Source organism: Cylas formicarius, unplaced genomic scaffold (genome assembly GCF_029955315.1).
Source record: "Cylas formicarius isolate icCylForm1 unplaced genomic scaffold, icCylForm1.1 PGA_scaffold_10__41_contigs__length_53128322, whole genome shotgun sequence".
Taxonomy (NCBI): Eukaryota; Metazoa; Arthropoda; class Insecta; order Coleoptera; family Brentidae; genus Cylas; species Cylas formicarius.
This window is the reverse complement of record NW_026844214.1, coordinates 36,813,750-36,834,900: the sequence shown is the minus strand read 5'-3', so window position 1 is coordinate 36,834,900 and position 21,151 is coordinate 36,813,750. Positions and strand designations below refer to the sequence as shown.

Genomic DNA, 21,151 nt, shown 5'->3' with positions numbered 1-21,151 from the left:
CGATCAAATTTCAGCTCATAAATATAGCACATTGTTACTTTCTTCCCAAATATTTAAATTGCCTAAGGAAAATCTTTTAATTTTTTTTTTGTTTAAATTTCAAAACGGATTTGGTGGTTTAATTGACACAGACAATCTAGAATTTTTTTAAATCAATATAGATTTTGCTAATAATTATACACGCCAAAAATAAAGTACTCTTTCGAAACACCAAGAAAAATCCGGTTTGATTAAACTGGTATCAGCCCTCGATGTGAACAAATTATCAAAATACCTTATCAAAAATTAACCACTATTTTAAATAACTTTTCCTATAACCACGAACTAAAATTGGATATCTCTTAAACAATTCGTACTAATCATAAAAACAATGAAGAAAAGGCGGAAATATTAAAACTCTGTAAAAAATATTCTGATATTTTCTAGAGATTTCCGTATATATATGAAGCAGAAGTCAAATTATAAAAATGCTCCATTAAAAAATAATAAGGACCAGTAATTCTCCTTGGTCATTCACTATTTGAATTGTGCGTAAAAAGTCGGACCCAAGTGGAACCAGAAAATCGCGTATGTGTGCACCACCGCAAATTTAATGAGAAAACTATTGACAAATATAACCGATTTGTTGGACAGATTGGGTAAATATCAATATTTTTCTACATTAGATCCAGATGAGTGAAAAAAATGTACCAAAAACGGCTTTGAATTGCGGTCAAGGGCATTATGAATATCTGAGAATGCCTTCGCACCTGCAAACTTCCAGCGCATTATAGACAAAATGTTGCGCGGCCTCCAAAACGAACGGTGTGCGGTTTATTTAGTCATCATTGTTTATTCGACATCGTTACAAGAACAGATAGAAAAATTACGGGATGTTTTTCAAAGTCTCCGAGCCATAGTTTTTGCGTAAGGAAGAACCGTATCTCGGTTATCTAGTTACCCCCTCAGGCATCAAACCAAATCCTGATAAAATAAAAGCTATTAAGAACTATCCTATTTATAAAACAACAAAAGAGATTTAAGGTTTTCTTGATCTCCTAGAGTATCAAATTTATTAATAATTTGACCAAGTCAACTAAACCACTAACAAAATCCTTAAAAAAGGGTGCAGTGCGGAACCAGAAATCGAGCTAGTCAATGTTCAACTTCCACGCTAACCTTCGAAGTTGAATCTGAGGAGGGAACAATTATGTCACGAGCGTTCCCTACACCCTTAAGAAGAAGATGCTTTTAATCATATAAAACTGTTTTTTACTATTTGTTAGTCAGTTAAATATACTCTTATGGTACACTACTAATTTTTGTAATTTGGAGAAACATTTTTTTTTCTACTCTCGTCTGTAAAATACCTACTTACACACCGATCTAACGTGTGGGAAGTGTCACTTTCCAACGTCAGTTTTATTTCCCACGCATCCTAGCCATTTCGGACATTTCCGGGATTTTACCGCACGGATTTGGGAGCAATCGGATGATTTCGGAGATATTTCCCCAAGCCTTGAATTTTACGTTTGTCAATTCTGACGGTCATGTCAGTAGATGTATTCATGTTTTTTTGCGCTCGTAGAAAATAGTATATTATGCAACAAGTGCGTAAAGGGCATTTGACTCAAGAGCTTATTTGACACGAGCAGAGCGCAGCGGAGCGAGTTTTTAATAAACGAGTGATTTAAAAAGTTTACCGAACGTGCTGCATACTATACTTTTTCTACGACCGTTAGTTTTTGGGTACATTTTCGCAAAACAACACAAATACATTCACTGACATGACCGTCAGAATTGACAAACATCAAAATTCAAAGCGTGGGAAATATCTCCGAAAACATCCGATCGCTCCCAAACCCGTGCGGTAAAATCCCGGAAATGTCCGAAATGGCTCGGATTCATGGGAAACGAAACTGACATGGTAAAGTGACGCTTCCCGCACACTAGATCGGTATGTAATTAGGTATTTTACAGACGGGAGTAAAAAAGTATAATATGCAACACGTTCGGTAAACTTTTTAGGTCACTCGTTTATTAAACGCTGCGCTCCGCTCGTGTCAAATGCCATTTACCGCACTTGTTGCATAATATACTATTCAAAAGCGACTTTCGGTTTCCCGTTAGAAAAGTAATGTTATTTTATCACGGCCAGCTAGTCTTAGACAGAATGAAGGGTAAATATTGGAAAAGTTAAAATAAATCGCAAAGTATCAAAAATAGGTATATGACTTAATAAAAGTTGTAGGTTTTTGTAAGATCTTTCAGAAAAGATAATATATATGGTGTGCCATTTAAGAAAATGGAGATTTTTCAATTTAAAATCCCCTGTAGCATCTAATTAAAATTCCGTTACGTATAAATTGTACATCATCTTTGAATAACGCTAATATCAAATATGAAATAATAAAAATAACGGCGCTATCGTAATTTTTTTGCAATTATGAAAACTAGTATTTTTTAGCAAAATTAAAATATTGGAAAAACTATTAGGGTTAGGTATGTATTATTATTAATAAAAAAAGTTACAAAAAATGAATTAGAAGCAAAATTTAAAAATAAGATGTTCCATTAAAAAAAAAAGTTTTATGCGTCGCTCATTTTTGAGTCACCCTGTATACTTTAAAATAATTTTAAATTGTACTGTTTATTATGGGATGATACCTTATCTCAAAACCTGTACAAAATATGAAAAAATCTTAAGACAACGGTTGCTGTGAGATGCTTATACTTATTAGCGATATCTTTTGTATGGCCGCCAAAAGTCACATATTCTGAGCCAGGACGGACGATGCCATTCCAACTACGCAAAAATGAACGTTAGTCCTAGTGGAATGGATGACTTCTTTGATCCTATATCTATCATTAGCTTTCATTATTGTTTGCTGGAAAACTTAGTCAAAACTAAGTCCCCTACAAAAAAATGAACTGGTGATCCTCTTTTTTTGTTAAATCGCTCATTTTGTTTGATTCTATCGCCTTCAAGCTTTTTAGCCGCCTCCCTCCTTAATGAAGTAACGTCTATGGCATTCACTTCATCATCTCTGACATATTTGCCACCATCTGATCTTAACTTGTATTTAAATATTATACGATGTTTCTTGCTGCTAATGCGATGTGGTTTGTTCTTAAGATTTATGTCCCACATATCGTTATCTAATTTGACACTCATTGTTGCCAACGAGTCTAGCATTGTCTTGTTTGCTCTTTCGACCTGTCCGTTTCTTCTCGCCATGCCAACTGCAGTGGTGAATACCCTTATTCCTCATTCTGCAGTATAGTTACTAAATTCTGGCGATACAAATGCTTTTCCGGCGTAGGTTATCAGACGCCTAGCATTTTAAATATTTTAAAAATTTCCTCCAGTGTAGTTATTACAGTGTCTCTAAAAAGTTTTTTATCTGTCTCGGCTACTCTGTATAGGCGATGCTTAACTATTTTCGTCACTTCAATTTTGATCTTAACAGCTGTTATCTTTTTTAATGTTTTTAGAAAAGTAAAGATACATTCGTTGTGATTATTTAATATGTAATGGAGGTCTATTTTTTGGTTTTGGGATAGTTCCGCCCTAATGTTTATGTCTTTTGCGAAGTCCTTTTTATATTGAAATTTTTCGGAGAAATTTCTTCCTATAAGCAATTCTGCATTCCAGTCAGGCTCCAAAACGTAATTTGTAATTTGAGAAAGTCAATACGTACATTTTCTGTAACTAATTTTATCTACGTTAGATGTGTTTTCCAAAAAGCCTGATAACTTGACTTTTTATCTAGATTTTTGACTTCTAGTCCAAAACATTTAGCCAGCTTTAACAAATGTCAAAGAGCAATCGCTTACAAAATCTATTAAAGCCTCTTGTTGCTGGTTGTTTACAAAAATGTTTTTTTTAAATTTATTTTGGTTAGTTTTATCAGTTCACTTATATTTTGATTCGCCTGTATATTTTGCAAATCTTTCTTCTGACTGGTCTCCGTTATAATTAAAGGCAAATTTCTTACATTCCAAACAGTAAAAAGCGTGATAACCAACTTGTCAATTTTATTTTTATTTGCAAACATTTACAAAGTTAACATTCAACAACGAAAAATTTTTTTAAGTACGTCACTTTTTGGCATCAGAACAAACTAATTTCTATCAACTATCTATTTACATGAGATTATATGGTAGAATTAATATTTATAACCTCGTTAAATAAATCCTAGTCCCTACATTAAGAACAAAAAAGATCCTAAACAAAAGTTCTATTATTATCTTTTTATCTTTAAACTAACTGAAAATTTAAACTTTAACGTAAATGAAAAAAAACTGAGTTTTACGCTTAGAATTTCACATTACAACAAAATTTTTTTCTGCCATAAGAGTTGGTTTTCTAAAATCTATGTTTGAGACAAGTCTGCAAAAGTACATTTAACATATATTTTAAAGCACCGCTACGTCACTTTGTCAAAATGGTTAGTTAAATTGTTAATGAAGGGTATTTTTGTTTGAAGACAGAAGCTTTTCAAAAATTTAGTTAAAACAACCGCTGAAATGGATTAGTGATTTTAGTGACTGGGATAAAAGCATTTTTTGTCCTGTCTTGTGCGATGTTTCACAGTGTGATTAAATTCCAAACAATATGTGTTCATTAAATTAATTATTTCATACATTAGCTTTACTGGGAAATGGAGCGGCAAGTTTCCTGCCCTGGTAGTTTTAGTTTATGAGGTGCAACAATATATTAAAAATTTAAAATAATTCAATATAAAGATTGTGATCAAGAGAAACTAACAAAAATTATGATTACTGCTGCAATTCACATGAAACTCACAATAGCAGACTCAAGCATAGGTACGGTTTATTTCTTTCAGTAATAACCAACCAACATGTATGCTGGTAACAGGAAAAAAACTAAAAATATTCCAATTAATAATCAGATATATACAGCATAACTAATTCCTATGGAAGAATCCTACATTCTACACCTATTTAAAAGAAATATGAATATACAAATTTATCTACAATAATTATAGAACAATATCTAAAAAAACGGTTTTCGATTAAAACGGAATATTCGATTACTTTTTAATCTTATAGCTAACAGTTACAATATTCAAAATTGTATTGATATTGGCATAGATATTGGCCCTAAAATTGCAAATTTTAACCTTACTACAAGATTCAAAAATCTCCTTCATGGAACTTATGGAAATATTCTTAATGCATTACAGTTTTTATTAATGCTGTTAATCTCCCACACTACTGAATATCATTAAACTTCACAAAGTCTCCTGGGTCTGAGAATTTGAGGTATTGACATTGGCACTTATAGTTGTCACGTGATCGCCAATACTAAGAGCAGCTACTTTGGCTCGTTGATAAGCACTCAGAGTGTTTTGACCTAAAAATCTAGAATGCAAAATGGAATTAAAGAGTCTGTCATATTCTGTTACAGTGAACCTTATTTGAATTGAAAACAATTTAATTTAATATTTTATATTATTTGATAAAAAATATTGACAAAGACAAAAACATTGAGACACAGAGAGAGCAATAGAATTATAAGTCCCAATCATACCTTATGCAAATATATATCACAATTAGTGCAATACTGGCAGCTAGCATCCTAATATATGAATTTGCGTAAAGCTGGATGACAATCCAGGCACAGGCAATAGTGACACACATGCAAGTGACTATTACAGCTGTGCTACCCCAGTGTTTAGCAGTAAATCCTTTATCCCACTTCAACTCGCTATTACGGCATATATCATATTCATATTTGCACACTTTGCAGCGTAATGGTTCATTATTAGAGGATGAACTTTCCATCAACCACCTAAAATTAAAACAACTTAAATAATTGCTGCAAAAAATGTGTATATTGTTTCTATGAGTTTTAGGGTCTTGGTAATGGATAGGTGGAACAACTGCAGGTAGACAGATCTATGGGGATCCCTTACACATCATGTAATTCCTCTTTCTCTTACCCTGATGCTTTAATCAAAAAATAAATAAGAGTGAAGTGAAAGAGTGAAAAAGAAAGTGACAATTTCTAGTTTCAATAATCAATCTCAGGACTTGAAGCACCTACCCATAATACGCAACTTCATTTCCACTCACATTTTGTAGCCCTTAATAGACCACTAGGCTATTATATACATCAATGACTTTTTTAATTTACTTTTTTTACTATAATCCTTGAACTGTTATAATGTGTGCTCTCAATAATAAAATACATTACCTTCTTAGACATTCATGATGTACACTTGATACATCCCCTGTGCAGTCACATGGTTGGATAAAGGGTTCCTTTTTCTCATTATCATAACAAATCCAACACTCTCTTTTATCCAAAAATTCATCATCCTCCCTGCCATCCCCCTCCTTTCCTGTCTTTCCATCGACTGATGACATTTCTGTTTCTGAACATTTTGGTTGATCGAATTTGGCCAACAACTTTCTGGGATTCAATATCCATAGTTCTGAAGGTTGCATACAGTTCCAAAGTACAGCCGGAAACCTGTAAATGGATAACTTTACTAAATCAGAAAGTTAGATCACATCTAGATCAACTTGTAAAGACTGACAATGTCATAAACACTGCCAATGAAAATTTGAGCCACCTACCATATGGCAACTCCTATTTCGACTACCCTGAAAATCACGTCATGCAAATTCCTTGAATTAATTGGTACTTTAGTTTTCCAAAATTCACTTAAGGTTTCAGAAAATAGGAAACCTGCTATAACAATAAGCATAAGTGCTTGACTGAGCAGACCTATGCGTGATTGATGTAGTTGGGATACATTTATTTGGGGCCTCACATCAATATGATCACTTTGTAAAGGTTCTGATTCCCTAGATGGAGCCCATGCAATAGTTTTTGACACAAAACCACCACGGACCTATAACAAAAATGACCAGTTGCTGTCATTTCTTAATTATTGCGCAGCAAAATATAATCAACAATGCTTTGAATATTATCTTCTTTTTTCTTATCAATTTAGATAATTAATATTAACATTATTATTATATATTTAATTTTAAACAGAAAACACCACTTAACAATAAAAGTTTTCTCTGCTTTTACATATATTATCAAAATATCAATGCAATACACTTTTACTAGTTGTGGCTAATGGATACAAATGTTTAGGTTAATACATTTTTCAAAAGAAAAACTCTGTGTACTTACTTTAAAATATACTTCAACCCCATAGATTAGGAAAAATATAACCACTATGAACATAAGCACTGCATAACAACCATTGAAGAGGTGGTTGTAAAAACCTGGATCATTCGGTGGAGGTTCTGCAATTTGAGTTGTAATGAATTCAGCAAACAGCAAACCATAACTGATAATATTAAAAGTTATAAATCCCAAAAATGACTTGGAGATGAACTGTGGTTTCTCATAATGCACACCTTGTAAATGAAAGACCTACAATATTTAAAAATACATTAGAGAGGCAATCCACATCCGAATCCACATATATATTTACAATGTTTCCAACTGCCCTTTGCAGATAATGTATAAAAATAAATATCTCAAAGTCAAATAACTACTTAGCCTTGAAGAAAACAATTTTAAAAAATTTATGTATGTCTGCATTTGGAATATCTATTAAACTAAATTTGGTCAAACAAACATTATAGACTTATAGGTAACTTCCTTATAAAGTTTTATAACCCAATCAATCTCTTTGGAAAAGGCTTAATGATAATATGACGCTGCACAAAGTAACACTAAAAGTATAAGGGTGTAAATCAAACTTTTTGCTTCTTTTTTCAACAAACAAATATGCCACATTGTTAACAATGATAAATGAAGGATGGATATTTGCAATAATTAACAGAATACTTTCTAATTACCACATTATCAACTCTCTTTTTTGCTACTTACTGCATGAATATTAGGGCAATCTATTGTACTTAAAAACTTGGTTCTAAAAGTAACTAATAATTTGATTACATACCTCGGCCCAAAAGCATACAATCAGAGATGCACTAGACATCAACAATGGATAATAAGACGACAATAAACTATTGGACCAACCATATTCAAATGATTCCTGAAAAAAAGTTTCAAAATAAAACATATGATGAAAACAGTTTCAAAAAGCACAATGTCTGACACAAAAATTTGTTTAAGAATATTCACTTACTGGAAATATAAAATAGGCACCTCTTATTAAACCAGCCAAACAAATTACCAAATATATCATTTTCTGCGTTGTAATCTTACAAGCTCGTAATAGAGAGGGTGCTTTCATTCTTTGGTATTCAGATATGATACACATTATAAGCTGAATGGCGCAGATTAAGGCTATGAATATGAAAACTCCTCCAATACCAGCATGATAGGGTAAGTTGGGGTCATCACAAAGTTCCCCTGTAAATCTAATGTCGCACATGCATGTTCCATTATTACATTCTCCCCGTCCCGAACAATCTCTGTTGCAAGTAGAAGTCAATCCTGACATTAAAAGGAGATGTCGAAACATTATCTTGGGAATCTAGAAAACCATTTATGGTGATTTATATCTTTCGTTATTGTCAGAAGTGTTAATTTCAGTTTCAAAGTACCTTGATTTAAATTGACTTCTTACGTATTACATACAAAATTCGAAAGATTTTTTATCTTCTGCCAAACAAAATGTTTTTGTTTCGCACATCATATTCCCCGACGTTTTGACGTTTGACTTGTTTATCTTTGCTCATAGATTATGAGAGAGAAATTACTTTTTGTGCTCGCCTGGACCACGATACAAAAAAGATCATGGCCCAATGGATTTTCGGTAATTCTGCAGTCTATGTATTCATTAGATGGGATCATAGATACCAAAATTGTTAGTTCTTTATGGCAGTTTTATGATTGTAACGTGTCTTCACGAACAGAACTAATTTTTGTGTTTATTTTTGTCATCCATTTTTATTAGTAATGAATAACAATTTAATATTTTTGCCTCGGTTCAGTTTTATAAAAAAAAAATCTGAACGATGAGGATAATGAAGAAGTCAATGTAATTGAAAAAAAAGAAAACTTTGCAGAAGTTTTGCGCCTCTTAAGAATAAGCAGTTTAAAAACATGCATATGATTGATATGTCTACAAAATATATATTCTTTATTAAATTGCAATAAAAAAATGGCATCTAAAAATATGCATTTTAAGTTCAATCTGTTAAAAATACGTGCAGAAACATATGTAGAAATTGTATCCTGATTGTGTTTACCGCGCTATGGACCGTGTTCTTTCTTTCCATTCATCCTGCTTTAAATTTCTTCAGCTTGTTTATTTTCAGAATGAAAATTCGTTTTCTGTTTTTTCGAGACGACAAATTTATTCTTTTTTGTTGAGAATTTACGGATTTTAGTTTACACTTAATTATAATTTTATTCTGTAAATAATAATTTTTGCATTAAATTTAAGAATTTCATTTTCTGCTGATTGCTATACTTTTTACATCATTGTCATAAGTAATACTGTTTTATGATAGTTTTGAAGCGCCAACTGATGCGCCTAAAATAAACACATTGTTTTGGCACATAATATTGCTAATGCCGTACGTTGTTACATTAATTAAATAAAACACTGCCACTTAAATTTTTGCTAAGGCAAGATGTATTCAAAAGTGAAATTGAAAAAGTAACAGAATCACAATTTTGATATTTTGTTTAATTTCCTGGTTAAATCGAATTAATTTAGCAGCCTGGCAACACTGCTCAGCAGGATGTCATTTCGCGACCACAGTTAAAATTTTCCTTTCCACTAAATACGTAAGTTGCAGGATTACAAGATGCCTTCCTTATTGCGTTCCAATTCATTCACCTCACAGATTATTTTACTTATAAATTTTGAATACACCTTGCAAAACTTTACTCAAAAAATACGATCTCTTCCAAAATTTGTATTCGAAATTTTTTTTTTGTTCATCTTGTTTATGGTTTTGAAATTTTAATATGTTTAACAGGGTAAAGCAAGGCCATTCGCCCAAAATCTTTATTTATCCTAGTTCTAGGTATAGGTTTTTTAAATCTGCTTAAATAATGTTTACGGTTCTTTCATGATTTGATGATGTGAATTTTTCTTAGTGGGCGAGAACTAGTAATTAACGTTCGATAATATTCTAGGTGTCCCGGTAAAAGTCAATCGGCTTTTTTGACATCACATTGACACTTGACATCAGTGTTTGTCGATGAATTGAGCGTCTATGTTTTTAGGGAAGTTTATAAATTGAACCATTTTTAGTAAAAATAGCAAGAGTATGCACTTTCTTTAAATGTTACGCCCCCACTAAGAATACACTTAGTAGTGCTTTGCTGTTTCTGTTGTGTTTAGTTGGACAGGCCTACCTCAACAATTTAGTTCATACTGACTGCGTTTGATGCTCAGGTAAATGGGGTAAATACCATTTTTGGGTAACTTCTCGCAATAGTTTTTTATTTCCTTAGTTATATTGGCTTACCTTTTGGGATATATTATAAATTAAAATATAACGAAACACTCACTGGAAGCATATTTTTCCAATAATACCTATGATTAAAATTGTCTAATTTAGGCGTCTTCTCTTGTGAATGTTCCACAATTATTCCACAGAGTGCTATAGAGGCTACTTAATCTTTAAATGCAGCATATAAAACTATTTAAATTATTTATAAACTTTTAATTAGTACATAAGCCTAGTGTCTAGGCAATAGAATAGAATCTTGAAACCATGATGTAATTCTAGATATAATGGGAGCATTATTTTATGGTTGGTTAATTACAAAAGGCGGACACTTTGCTAGCCGAAATCCTTATCGAACTTGGAGTCCTTTAAATTTTCTGGTTGTAAAAAAATGTTATCTTCTCTCATATGTCAAGTAGAGTTACCTTATTAATACAATACAATTATAAGCAAAGTTCACATTAAAACTTAAAACTATTCCAACAATAGTTCCAACTAGCCCGTCGCTTTCAGTTGTCAAAATTGATGAAGAAAGAGGTTGTCAAAGCATTGCTTATCAGTTCTGATTTGTAAATACTATTAACTATGATTAGTTATTCCTTTAAGAGTTTTGGGATGTAAGTAAATGCTATTAAATATATAATAGTAAGTAAAATAAAAAAAATAATACTAATAAAGAAATAGAAACAAATGTAGCTATTATTGTTATACTGCAAAGTATCATCTTTAATTTAAATTAAATTAAATTTCTAATATTATTTTTTTATTTATTTGAGTTAGACCTTTGTAGAAATTATTACTGAATCAATACACAATATGCTCCTTGCACCTCCTAAATAAAGTAATTATATCAATGCTTCATTTTATTTATTATAAGGTCTGAGAGCAAAGAAAACTGAAAATTTTGATGTTTTGAGTACATAATGTCAAAATTCATCATTGGACAGTGCTTCAATATTCTTTGGAATTTTTTCTAGACTAGAAAGTTGTCAGTAGTAATTGTTCAACTGTTTAATAGTATTTAATGCATACGACTGTTTCAAGATAGATGATGGTGTGATCTAAAACCTTTTTTTTTTTCAGTTAATTGATCATGACAGAAATAGTGTATCCTCCAGGATGTCGTCCAATAAGTGATGATTTGGGTCCCGACGAACTTATTCGTCGTCTTAAAACTCTAGCCCATATACTTCAGGCTATGGGACAAGACGATGGAGAATATAAGCAGTATGTACCATTGTCACTGCATTTGGCTGAGGAACAATTTCTCTCTCATCCATCAAGAGATGTACAATTGTTAATTGCTTGCTGTATAGCAGATGTTTTAAGAGTTTATGCTCCTGATGCTCCATATCAAGACCCTGAGCAAGTCAAAACCATATTCTTGTTTTTAATTACCCAGCTGTCTGGATTGAAAGATCCTAAAGATGCTGCTTTTAAAAGGTAAATCTATTGGTAATTTTGCTTTCGTTATTTAGACAAGGTGGTCAAGTCAGTAAGGAATTTATGGACAAGGAAATCTTTTTCATAAACTATTACGACTTGTATGTGAGTGTTCTACTGAATCAACATTACAAAGCTCCATTTTTAGAACTATGTTATGTCACTAGCAACACTCTCTATATATAGCAATAAAGAGGGGGGAATATTATTCAAATGATCTTAGTTTTTATTGGTTCTAAAAGTACTGGGGACAAAACAGTTCTAAAAACAAAGTTTATTGCTCTAAATAAAAGTTGATGTTATGTATATTCTAGTCTAATTTTTTACATAAAAGAAAACAGTCTTTTTTTTTTCACAAATGAAATTATGTGATTAGTAATAATGTTAAATTTTTTGCAGATATTTTTATTTATTGGAGAATCTGGCCTATGTGAAATCATTCAACATGTGTTTTGACCTACAGGACTGTCAGGAAATATTTTGTGCATTGTTTCAATTAATGTTTAAGATTGTAAATGACGAACACTCGGGTAGAGTAAAGAGTTTTATGCTTGATGTTTTATGTCCTCTAATCACAGAAAGTGATATGGTTGGTAATGATTTATTGGACATTATTCTGTTAAATATTGTAGAGCCAAATAAAACGCAGCATAAGAATGCATATTTTTTGGCAAAAGAATTGATTATCAAAACTTCAGAGACCTTGGAGCCTTATATACAAGCATTTTTCAACCAGGTTCTTATTTTGGGTGAGTATACATAACATTATTTTATTTTAGTGTTTTATTTATAAGTTATAAAAGTAAAAGAAGAATGAGTCAAAATGACTTAAGGTAGGTGTATGTTTTTAAATAAGTGTATGTGTATGTTATGTGTGGATTTTATATCTTGCTGATTTTTTTAGGCAAGGAAGATAAAAATTTACAAATTTCCAGTAAAGTTTATGATTTAATTTATGAGCTTAATCATATTTGTCCCCAAATTTTGGTGTCGGTGTTGCCGCAACTAGAATGTAAACTGAAAAGCACTCAAGAAGGGGAAAGATTGGCTGCAGTGGCTTTATTGGCAAAAATGTTCAGCGAAAAGGATTCCGAATTGCCCAAAAGACATGGTGCTTTGTGGACTGCATTTTTAGGTAGATTTAATGATATATCAGTTGCAATTAGAACAAAATGTGTTCAGTATTCAATGCACTTTTTACTAAACCATCCCGACCTGAGAAAAGACATTACTGAAACACTGAAAATGAGGCAACATGATTCAGACGAAAATGTTAGATATCAAGTAAGTGTAAAATATCTCTTATTTTACATAAACAACTCATTTTCATCTACCTATAGGTTGTAATGTCTATTGTCACCACAGCCCGAAATGACTTCCAAGTGGTATCGGATTCAGAAGATCTTTTAGAATTTGTAAAGGAGAGAACATTGGATAAAAAATTTAAAATTCGCAAGGAAGCAATGGCTGGATTGGCACTTATCTATAAGAAACATCTTAGTGATGCTGATGTTCCAAATGCGACGAAAAAAGCTGTGACATGGATTAAAGACAAAATATTGCATGGATATTATATGGCAGGAATGGAAGATAGACTACTTGTAGAAAGGTAAGTTTATTTATTTCAGTTGAAATATGTGAAAATGTAATAAATACCATTAATAATAATATATTTTCAGATTGCTTAACACTTGCCTAGTGCCCTATCAGCTTCCTGCACAAGAAAGAATGAAGAAGCTTTACCATCTTCTTGGCACTGTAGATGAACATGCTACAAAAGCGTTCATGGAGCTTCAAAAGAATCAATTGTGTGTGAGAAAGCTAGTTCTGGAATGGCTAGAACTTCACAGGAAATCAGGAGCTCATCCAAGTCCAGAAATAAATAAAGAAGTTGGAAATAAAATTCATGCCCTCTCTAGGTGTCTTCCAGAACCAGTTAAAGCACATGAGTTTCTAGTTAAATTCAATAACCATTTAAAGTAAGATTCTTTAAATTTGTTTTTGTTATATAATTATATATATATATATATATATATATATATATATATATATATATATATATATATATATATATATATATATATATATATATATATATTCTCACGTATTGATTCACGGATGGAAAAATGTGATGACACTATATTCCGGGATATCATCCGTTCGCTCGTTGAACTCCGACTGGAATCCTGCATCCGACTGGAATCCTGCAAATCTTGCATCCGACTGGAATCCTGCAGACGTTTCGCCAAAATCTCACTTGGCATCTTCAATGCTCGCGTTCCGAAAACACTTCGAACACTGTTCGAAGTGTTTTCGGAACGCGAGCATTGAAGATGCCAAGTGAGATTTTGGCGAAACGTCTGCAGGATTCCAGTCGGATGCAAGATTTGCAGGATTCCAGTCGGATGCAGGATTCCAGTCGGATGCAGGATTCCAGTCGGAGTTCAACGAGCGAACGGATGATATCCCGGAATATAGTGTCATCATATATATATATATATATATATATATATATATATATATATATATATATATATATATATATATATATATATATATATATATATATATATATATATATATATATATATATATATATATATATATATATATATATATATATATATATATATATATATATATATATATATATATATATATATATATATATATATATATATATATATATATATATATATATATATATATATATATATATATATATATATATATATATATATATATATATATATATATATATATATATATATATATATATATATATATATATATATATATATATATATATAAACCACCCTACAAATTTCAATTTATGTTGTGATTCACGATATTTTTTTAGAAAAGATCCCGATCTTCTGGAAAAATTTGAAACTGTTACCAAACCATCAGTAAGTTGTAAAGAATGTTCTGAAGCAACAGCTGCTGTTTTGAAGAAACTCGGATCACCAGTCATGACAAATCTATACTACAACATGGTCAAGATGTTACTTGAAAGAATAAGTTCTGTAATGATCGATCATGAGGCTTTGGGTATATTAATAGGGTTAGTTTGACATGGATTTATTAGATGGAATTGTAATTTCATTTTGTATTCAAGTTATGTGGAAGATTGTTTAAGTGGCGGAAACGCAATTGAAGAAATAGGTTTACATCCTGCCACAGCAGGCGATCGGGGCTTGAAACTCTTAATTATGCTAAGTGTGGTGTTTCCTTCACATTTTCATCATGCTGATATTCTAGAAGAATTGATGGACCTACTTAGACTCAATGACGAAAATGTTGCACCTCTTGTGCTTTCCATATTTACATTTTTAGGAAAATACAAATGCCTGTGTAAGTCTTGCTACCTAACCTATTTATCTATTATATACTCATAATCATGTTTTTAGTGATATTTTATATATTTTTAGTAAAAAATATATAAAGTTAGGTTGTTACCACCACACCACATTCGTTTAGATATTTAAAAATGTATATTTAATTTTCCAATTGCAGATGAGCAATTTCCAAACCTTATATATACCCTTGCACCCACTTGCACCGAATTAGCATGCACTGGTACTCCAAAACAGGCTAAAGGAGCCATACATTGTATATTTAAGAATATGCCTCCTCTACATGATGAATTATTTTCATCAATTTTGGAATCTGTGAAAAATAATTTAACTCCTGAATCACCACATTATAGAACAGCTATTGTTGCCTTGGGGCATATAGCATACAATGTTCCAGATAAATATAAAGTGCAGATCAAAAATATTGTGTCCAGAAAGGTAAATATAATAAACACATTTATTCTAAGTAATGGACAATTTATAATGAAATTACTAAAAACAGAGAGGGTCTTAATATGGCATGATTTGTGTTTAGATAGTGAAGGAACTTTTGGTAAACAATGAGCGAGACAATCTAAAAGATGAATATTCGAGAAACGATGATCCGTGGTGTCCAGAGGATGAACTTCCTGAGGATACTCGTTGTAAAATCGAAGGTTTAAAGGCAATGGCTAGGTGGCTGCTAGGTCTTAAACAAGATACAGCATCTGCCCAAAAGACATTTAGAATGCTAAATGCATTTATTTTGCACAAAGGTGACCTAATGCAATCTGGAAAAATGTCTAGATCAGAAATGTCTTGGTTAAGATTAGCCGCAGGTTGTGCTATGCTCAAGGTAAGAAATTTAGTTTTATGTTATGTTAAATTATCTAGGTAGCCCATGAAAAAACATTTGATGACATAATTCTATGTTCTTATTTTAAATATACCGTTATGTTTGGATAAATTTGAATAACTCACAATTATTAATTATTTTCAATGAATTATTAATATTCGTGGTTTTGGATTGTCTATATAGGGTAATTCGTGGTCATGGCAGTTAGACGTTTATGATAGTCTATGTTTCCTTCTGTAAATTTGATCACTTGGTCGATGGTTCTTATATTTATTCAACGTTGTCCCTTCTTTAAAAAGCAGCATCAACTTTGATATTTTAAGTGAGATATGCTGTATATTATTGGGTATGCCTATCAATAGCGTTTTTGAGAAATTAATGTTTTTTCCTATTTTTTGTTCAAAACATAGCTCCAGTTAAATTTTAAATTTTAGCTATAGTTTATTAAGCAATGCAATAGTTTCCTATTCCTAGTCTATCCTAATGGCCATGGCGCTGGGTTCTTGACCTTCGGCACATTATTTTTATGCTCGCACTTCTTCACCATACCTCCAAGAAAAGCCCTGTATTTTTAAGTAGAATACAGTACCTCTTTCATGGGGAGTTTGGATAATTCCTCGGGCTGAATCCTCTTAGACCGCTGTTCCTGCTAACTTCCAACGTGCCATCCACCGTAAATTACTCGTAGATTATCCCAAATATAATTAATCAGTTTTTCCGGTCTGTTAAGCCGTGGTCTATTGGTTTTGCTACCAAAGCTTTCAACTGCTACTGCGGCAGCCATATTCAGTGGACCGTAGATTGCAGCGCGACGATTCTTGTCGTACCTGTGTTGTAACGCTCGGGCTGAGCGGATATTGGTAAGGCCCACCCCCTCCCTTGCTGAGTTGTTCGTACACAGTTTCGTGTGTGGTTTCTTTCAGATGTTGTGCCATATTTTTCTACTTGTCCTTTTTTATGTTCCGCTAAACGTGTAGTGACGCTACGTTACGTTGTATATATGGAATATGGATTCTGTATACCCCGGCCGACGACAACGGTTCTTGGGGATCCTTAGTTGACCTTAATTGTTGTTGTATTTGTCATGTGGGTTTGAAAATTGATTTTATACTATGTTTCGCCGTTATTTTACCGATCCGGTCCGTTAAGCCGCCAATCAAAGGGAGAAGGACTAGACCGTCCGACGGTGTTTCTTCGTTCGTCTCTTGTCTATTTGTTTTTTTTTTTTTGTTTTATTTCATTCCTTTTGTAACCATTTGCTTGAAGCGCTTTTTTTAAATGATTTAATTTACTGTAATTAATTAGCATTGGTAGCAAAACCAATAGACCACGTCTTAATAGTCCGGAAAAACTCGTTAACTACGATACCAGCTGTGAAAGCCCCCGGAAATATGTTATACCAAATGTGTTTTAATAAGATTTTTTTGTGCTAGGATCACTCATTTTGAAATGTTGACACTAGTTCTTCAACTCAAGATGTTTTTCCATTTTTTGTTTTTGAATTTTTTTTTTGTAATGTAATGTTTTAAAATTTCTTCATTAATGTATAGACCAAATATTAAAATAAAAGACAATTTTAAAAGGTGCAAAAACTTTGTCTCTACCTTTGTAATTTTTTGGGCTCTTGCTAAATCCAAACTTAACAATTTCACAGTTTTGTTAGTATGCATAATTAGGATTCATTCGCGACAAAGCGTCTTGTCGAGAATTTGTACCCATGTAGAATTAAATTTTCATTAAAATGTATGCCACATTTTTCTTTTTTCTTTTCTTCAGGTTTGTGAGCAGAAGGGAGTTGGAGATCAATATACTGCTGAACAATTTTATAACTTGTCACAGTTGATGTGTGATGAAGTCAAACAAGTGCGAGAAATATTTGCTACTAAATTGCACAAAGGACTAAACAAAGGTATGACATATGTGAAAGTTAGAATATAAACATACTTACCTAAAAAGATTGAAGAGTAGTTTAGCCAGAGTAAACAGCATATTTCTGTTTTTCCGTAGGATTACCCAGTAAGTGCCTTCCCCTAGACTTCATGGGTTATTATGCACTTGCTGGTAGAGAACCTGAAAACAGGCTTAGGACTGTTATTAAAAATTATATGATCAATGACATTAACAGGCGGCGAGATTATGTTAAAACTTTAACAATGGGTGCAAGTAATCAAGGAGATCGGGCCATGCTTCAACTGCCACACATAATGCCCGATTACATGTTGGTTTTTGCTATTCCCATTTTAGCTCATGATCCTCGGCTTACAAAGTATGTATATAATAAAATTCGTTCTGTTTTGACAGACACTAAAAAATTATTTATGTTTTCCGAACAATCATGGATATTATTCCTTTGAATTTTTTTTAACTTCACATTTCTATAATATATTGTCTTCAAGGATTGATTTGTCCGCTACATACGCATTGTTCGATTCACCCGCGCTACGAACCATAATATCACACAAATACGTTTGGCACATTTAAAATTTGTTGCCATTAATACTATTAATTAAGTTGTTAATGGACTAAAATTCTCTTTTATCCCCTCTGCATTGTAAATAGTGGTAAGACGAGTGGATACCTATTCATAATTTTTACATGGACATTCAGTGTTTTACGAATTTTTAGAGAACTTTTTTTATAGGTGGGATGACGTTGCTGAACTTCAAACAGCCCAGCAATGTCTTTGGTTTATTTTGGAACCCTTAGTAAGCAAAAACGATTACTTTAGTTATAGCTTTTACAGAACATTAATTGAAAAAATGAAGAATCACAAAAATGCTGTTAGACCAGATGATGATCATTTAAATTATGTAAGTATTTGTATTAACATAGTTAATAGTGCTGAGTTAATTTATCAAAGAAACCTCTTTAGGTCACTAACAAAGCTTTATTTTTAAATTAGGAAAGTATGTAAATAGTGACAAAAATTGCCAGAAAATATTAAATCCTTCATAAACTTGAGGTTTCTTTGATGTTTACGGAAAAAATACAATTTTGGTTTTTTGTGTTCTTTACCACTTCAAATGCTCTAATCTTAGCTACCCTTTTTAATTTCATTTAGGTAATTTAATTCTCCCCATTATATTTTTATAGAAACTGTGGGCTCTTTGCGATTTAACAACAGGTCTTCTACTTACGAGAGCCACCAATTACGACACTAAAGATTTTCCAAGTGAAATTCGCATACCCACTATGCTTTTTACCCCACAAAGGAATTTTACGAATACAAAGGTGTTCTTACCTCCTGAACTGCAATACCAACCAAACAAAAAGACAAGCATTACATTGTCAATGTTAAATAGTGAAAACCCAAAAACGAAAAGGCCAAAATTCAATCAGAAAGCAGCAGAAGGCTGCGGTCCCTTGGGAACGGACGTGTTGGTGAGTATCTTATATATTATCTTCATATTGTTATTTGTAAAACAAAAAAAGTTAGAAAATTGGTTTGCAATATTTTTCATATCAAAATTTCAGTCGGAAACTTGTTTGTGATCTACTGGATTCTAAAATTCTGTATTTTATGTTTCCCTGAATAAATTTATTTGCGTTGAATTTCAAAAAATAATATAATTTAATAAATTATTTGTGTAGCACTCTGATTCCCTAGTAGGACTAGATGCACAGGTATGAATACTTGCCTTTTTTATTGGGCTCATTTTACTTATTATTTATAAAAATATTAATTTTTCTTTAGCCCTCTGAAGCCTCAGAAACCAAAATCCACGTTCCCGCTCTAGAAGAAGGTCTAGAAGAACCTCCAACAAAAAGGTTACGAGAAAGAATAAAAGTAGGCGAAGAGAAGTGATGTAAATATTTTCCGGACTTTCATATTTGGTGAGATCTCTGTATGCGAATTGGTTAAGCCCTTTTTCATATTGTTATGCTTAATTTGGTGTAATAATTGTTTTTTATTGTTTTTTTAAATCTTACGAAATATGCGACAAAGTAGATTTAAGTACAAGGAATATCTACTCTATTTTTATAAATTCAAAGGGTATAACAAATATTTGACATGTGATGCTATTAAAGTATAAAAAATATATGTATTAAATTAGCTTCTTGCAAAAAACATTGACAAGGTGGATAAAGCAGTAGCAGAGCAGATTTTTGCATTTGGATAGGCTGTACAACTTCATATTACTTTCACTTTTTGTTTCTCACTTTAACTGTTAATAGTGAAAATTTATTTATTTATTAGCTGTGTAGATGTGTGATTCAACTTTTGTTAAAAACTGAACATTGGACAAAAGCATAATCTTGTTTCTGGATTTGCCTTTTTTTGTACTAGATATTGTACTTTTGATTTGACATTTTTTGCTGCTACACTTTACTGTTGACATTTTTCCAAACAATTTTTAGGGTAGTACCCACAAAATGTATTAAAAAGTTAGTATTTGGGGATTTGGTTTCCCAGAACTACTAAATTGGATTATTTAATAATTGCATTAAGTTTTACCCAAGGGGAGAATTTCAATTCTTTCTATTTTTACCTATATGTTTCTTTTTTGGATTGATTGTAACCCCAACTCCCACCTGAAGCTCGGAAATAGTATTTTTCCAACACTCATTTATTTGATTTTCGCAAATTTTTAGTCATTAACATGCTACTCTTTTATGGACGATTTAACGGAGAGATCCTACTGAGAACATGCTATAATTTTATTTGGTTTCGTGTATTTTTGTCATTTTTTGAAGTGTTATAATTTAGGGCTACCAGATTTTCGTATTGTATAATAGATTGAATAGATTTAGTATACAGTTTTCTACTATCAACAATAATTAAATTGTACAAAAAATGTATTTTTAAAAATAAAATAAATAAACCTTTTTGTTTATTGGAGATGTTATTGTTCTCGTTATATTTCCAGTAAATTTGCAGGGATAATAAACTCCTATATATGCAGGGTGCCCCTGGCAAAATACGGGATTGTTTAGGTAAAAATATTACGGTTTAACGAAACTTACCTTGGGCCAAAATTTTATTTTTTTGGATAATTCCTGAAATAATGGAGCTTTTTGCATAAAATTTGGCAAATCGGGGTTTTTTGACATGAGGAATCCATTTTCGGGAATAATTTTGAGGCAACTTCTAGAGGGTGCTACATCT

The 21,151-nt window shown here is 31.9% G+C and overlaps 2 protein-coding genes across 3 annotated transcripts; one reads left to right on the top strand and one right to left on the bottom strand.

Annotated features, from left to right (window-relative positions):
• Positions 1-4,009: 4,009 nt before the first annotated feature.
• LOC132708106 (uncharacterized) lies at positions 4,010-8,670 on the bottom strand. The gene is made up of 8 exons (XM_060680229.1): positions 8,548-8,670; positions 8,127-8,477; positions 7,938-8,033; positions 7,157-7,402; positions 6,589-6,866; positions 6,203-6,481; positions 5,537-5,797; positions 4,010-5,367 (listed from the first exon to the last, which is right to left on the bottom strand). The coding sequence occupies exons 2-8, from the start codon at positions 8,463-8,465 to the stop codon at positions 5,238-5,240; spliced, it is 1,629 nt and encodes a 542-aa protein (XP_060536212.1). The 5' UTR covers positions 8,466-8,477; positions 8,548-8,670; the 3' UTR covers positions 4,010-5,237.
• A 1,456-nt stretch (positions 8,671-10,126) lies between these two features.
• LOC132704664 (sister chromatid cohesion protein PDS5 homolog B) lies at positions 10,127-20,868 on the top strand. Of its 2 annotated transcripts, XM_060674825.1 has the most exons (16): positions 10,127-10,355; positions 11,494-11,853; positions 12,253-12,602; positions 12,758-13,137; positions 13,194-13,462; positions 13,533-13,832; positions 14,714-14,917; positions 14,972-15,207; positions 15,370-15,647; positions 15,745-16,044; positions 17,821-17,953; positions 18,052-18,310; positions 18,686-18,854; positions 19,138-19,425; positions 19,636-19,668; positions 19,739-20,868. In XM_060674825.1, exons 2-16 carry the CDS (start codon positions 11,504-11,506, stop codon positions 19,847-19,849), a joined length of 3,660 nt encoding a protein of 1,219 aa, XP_060530808.1. In that variant the 5' UTR covers positions 10,127-10,355; positions 11,494-11,503; the 3' UTR covers positions 19,850-20,868. The 2 variants fall into 2 exon arrangements, with proteins under 2 accessions (XP_060530808.1, XP_060530817.1); XM_060674834.1 differs by lacking the exon at positions 19,636-19,668.
• Positions 20,869-21,151: the final 283 nt, after the last annotated feature.

Coding starts and splice junctions, on each gene's coding strand:
- LOC132704664 (XM_060674825.1), top strand. CDS start 11,504: ATGACAGAAATAGTGTATCCTCCAGGATGTCGTCCAATAAGTGATGAT. Junction 19,426..19,635: donor CCTTGGGAACGGACGTGTTG/GTGAGTATCTTA, acceptor TTATTTGTGTAG/CACTCTGATTCCCTAGTAGG. Junction 19,669..19,738: donor TAGTAGGACTAGATGCACAG/GTATGAATACTT, acceptor ATTTTTCTTTAG/CCCTCTGAAGCCTCAGAAAC.
- LOC132708106 (XM_060680229.1), bottom strand. CDS start 8,465: ATGTTTCGACATCTCCTTTTAATGTCAGGATTGACTTCTACTTGCAAC. Junction 7,403..7,937: donor TTGTATGCTTTTGGGCCGAG/GTATGTAATCAA, acceptor TAAATATTGTAG/GTCTTTCATTTACAAGGTGT. Junction 5,798..6,202: donor CATCATGAATGTCTAAGAAG/GTAATGTATTTT, acceptor TTTTAATTTTAG/GTGGTTGATGGAAAGTTCAT.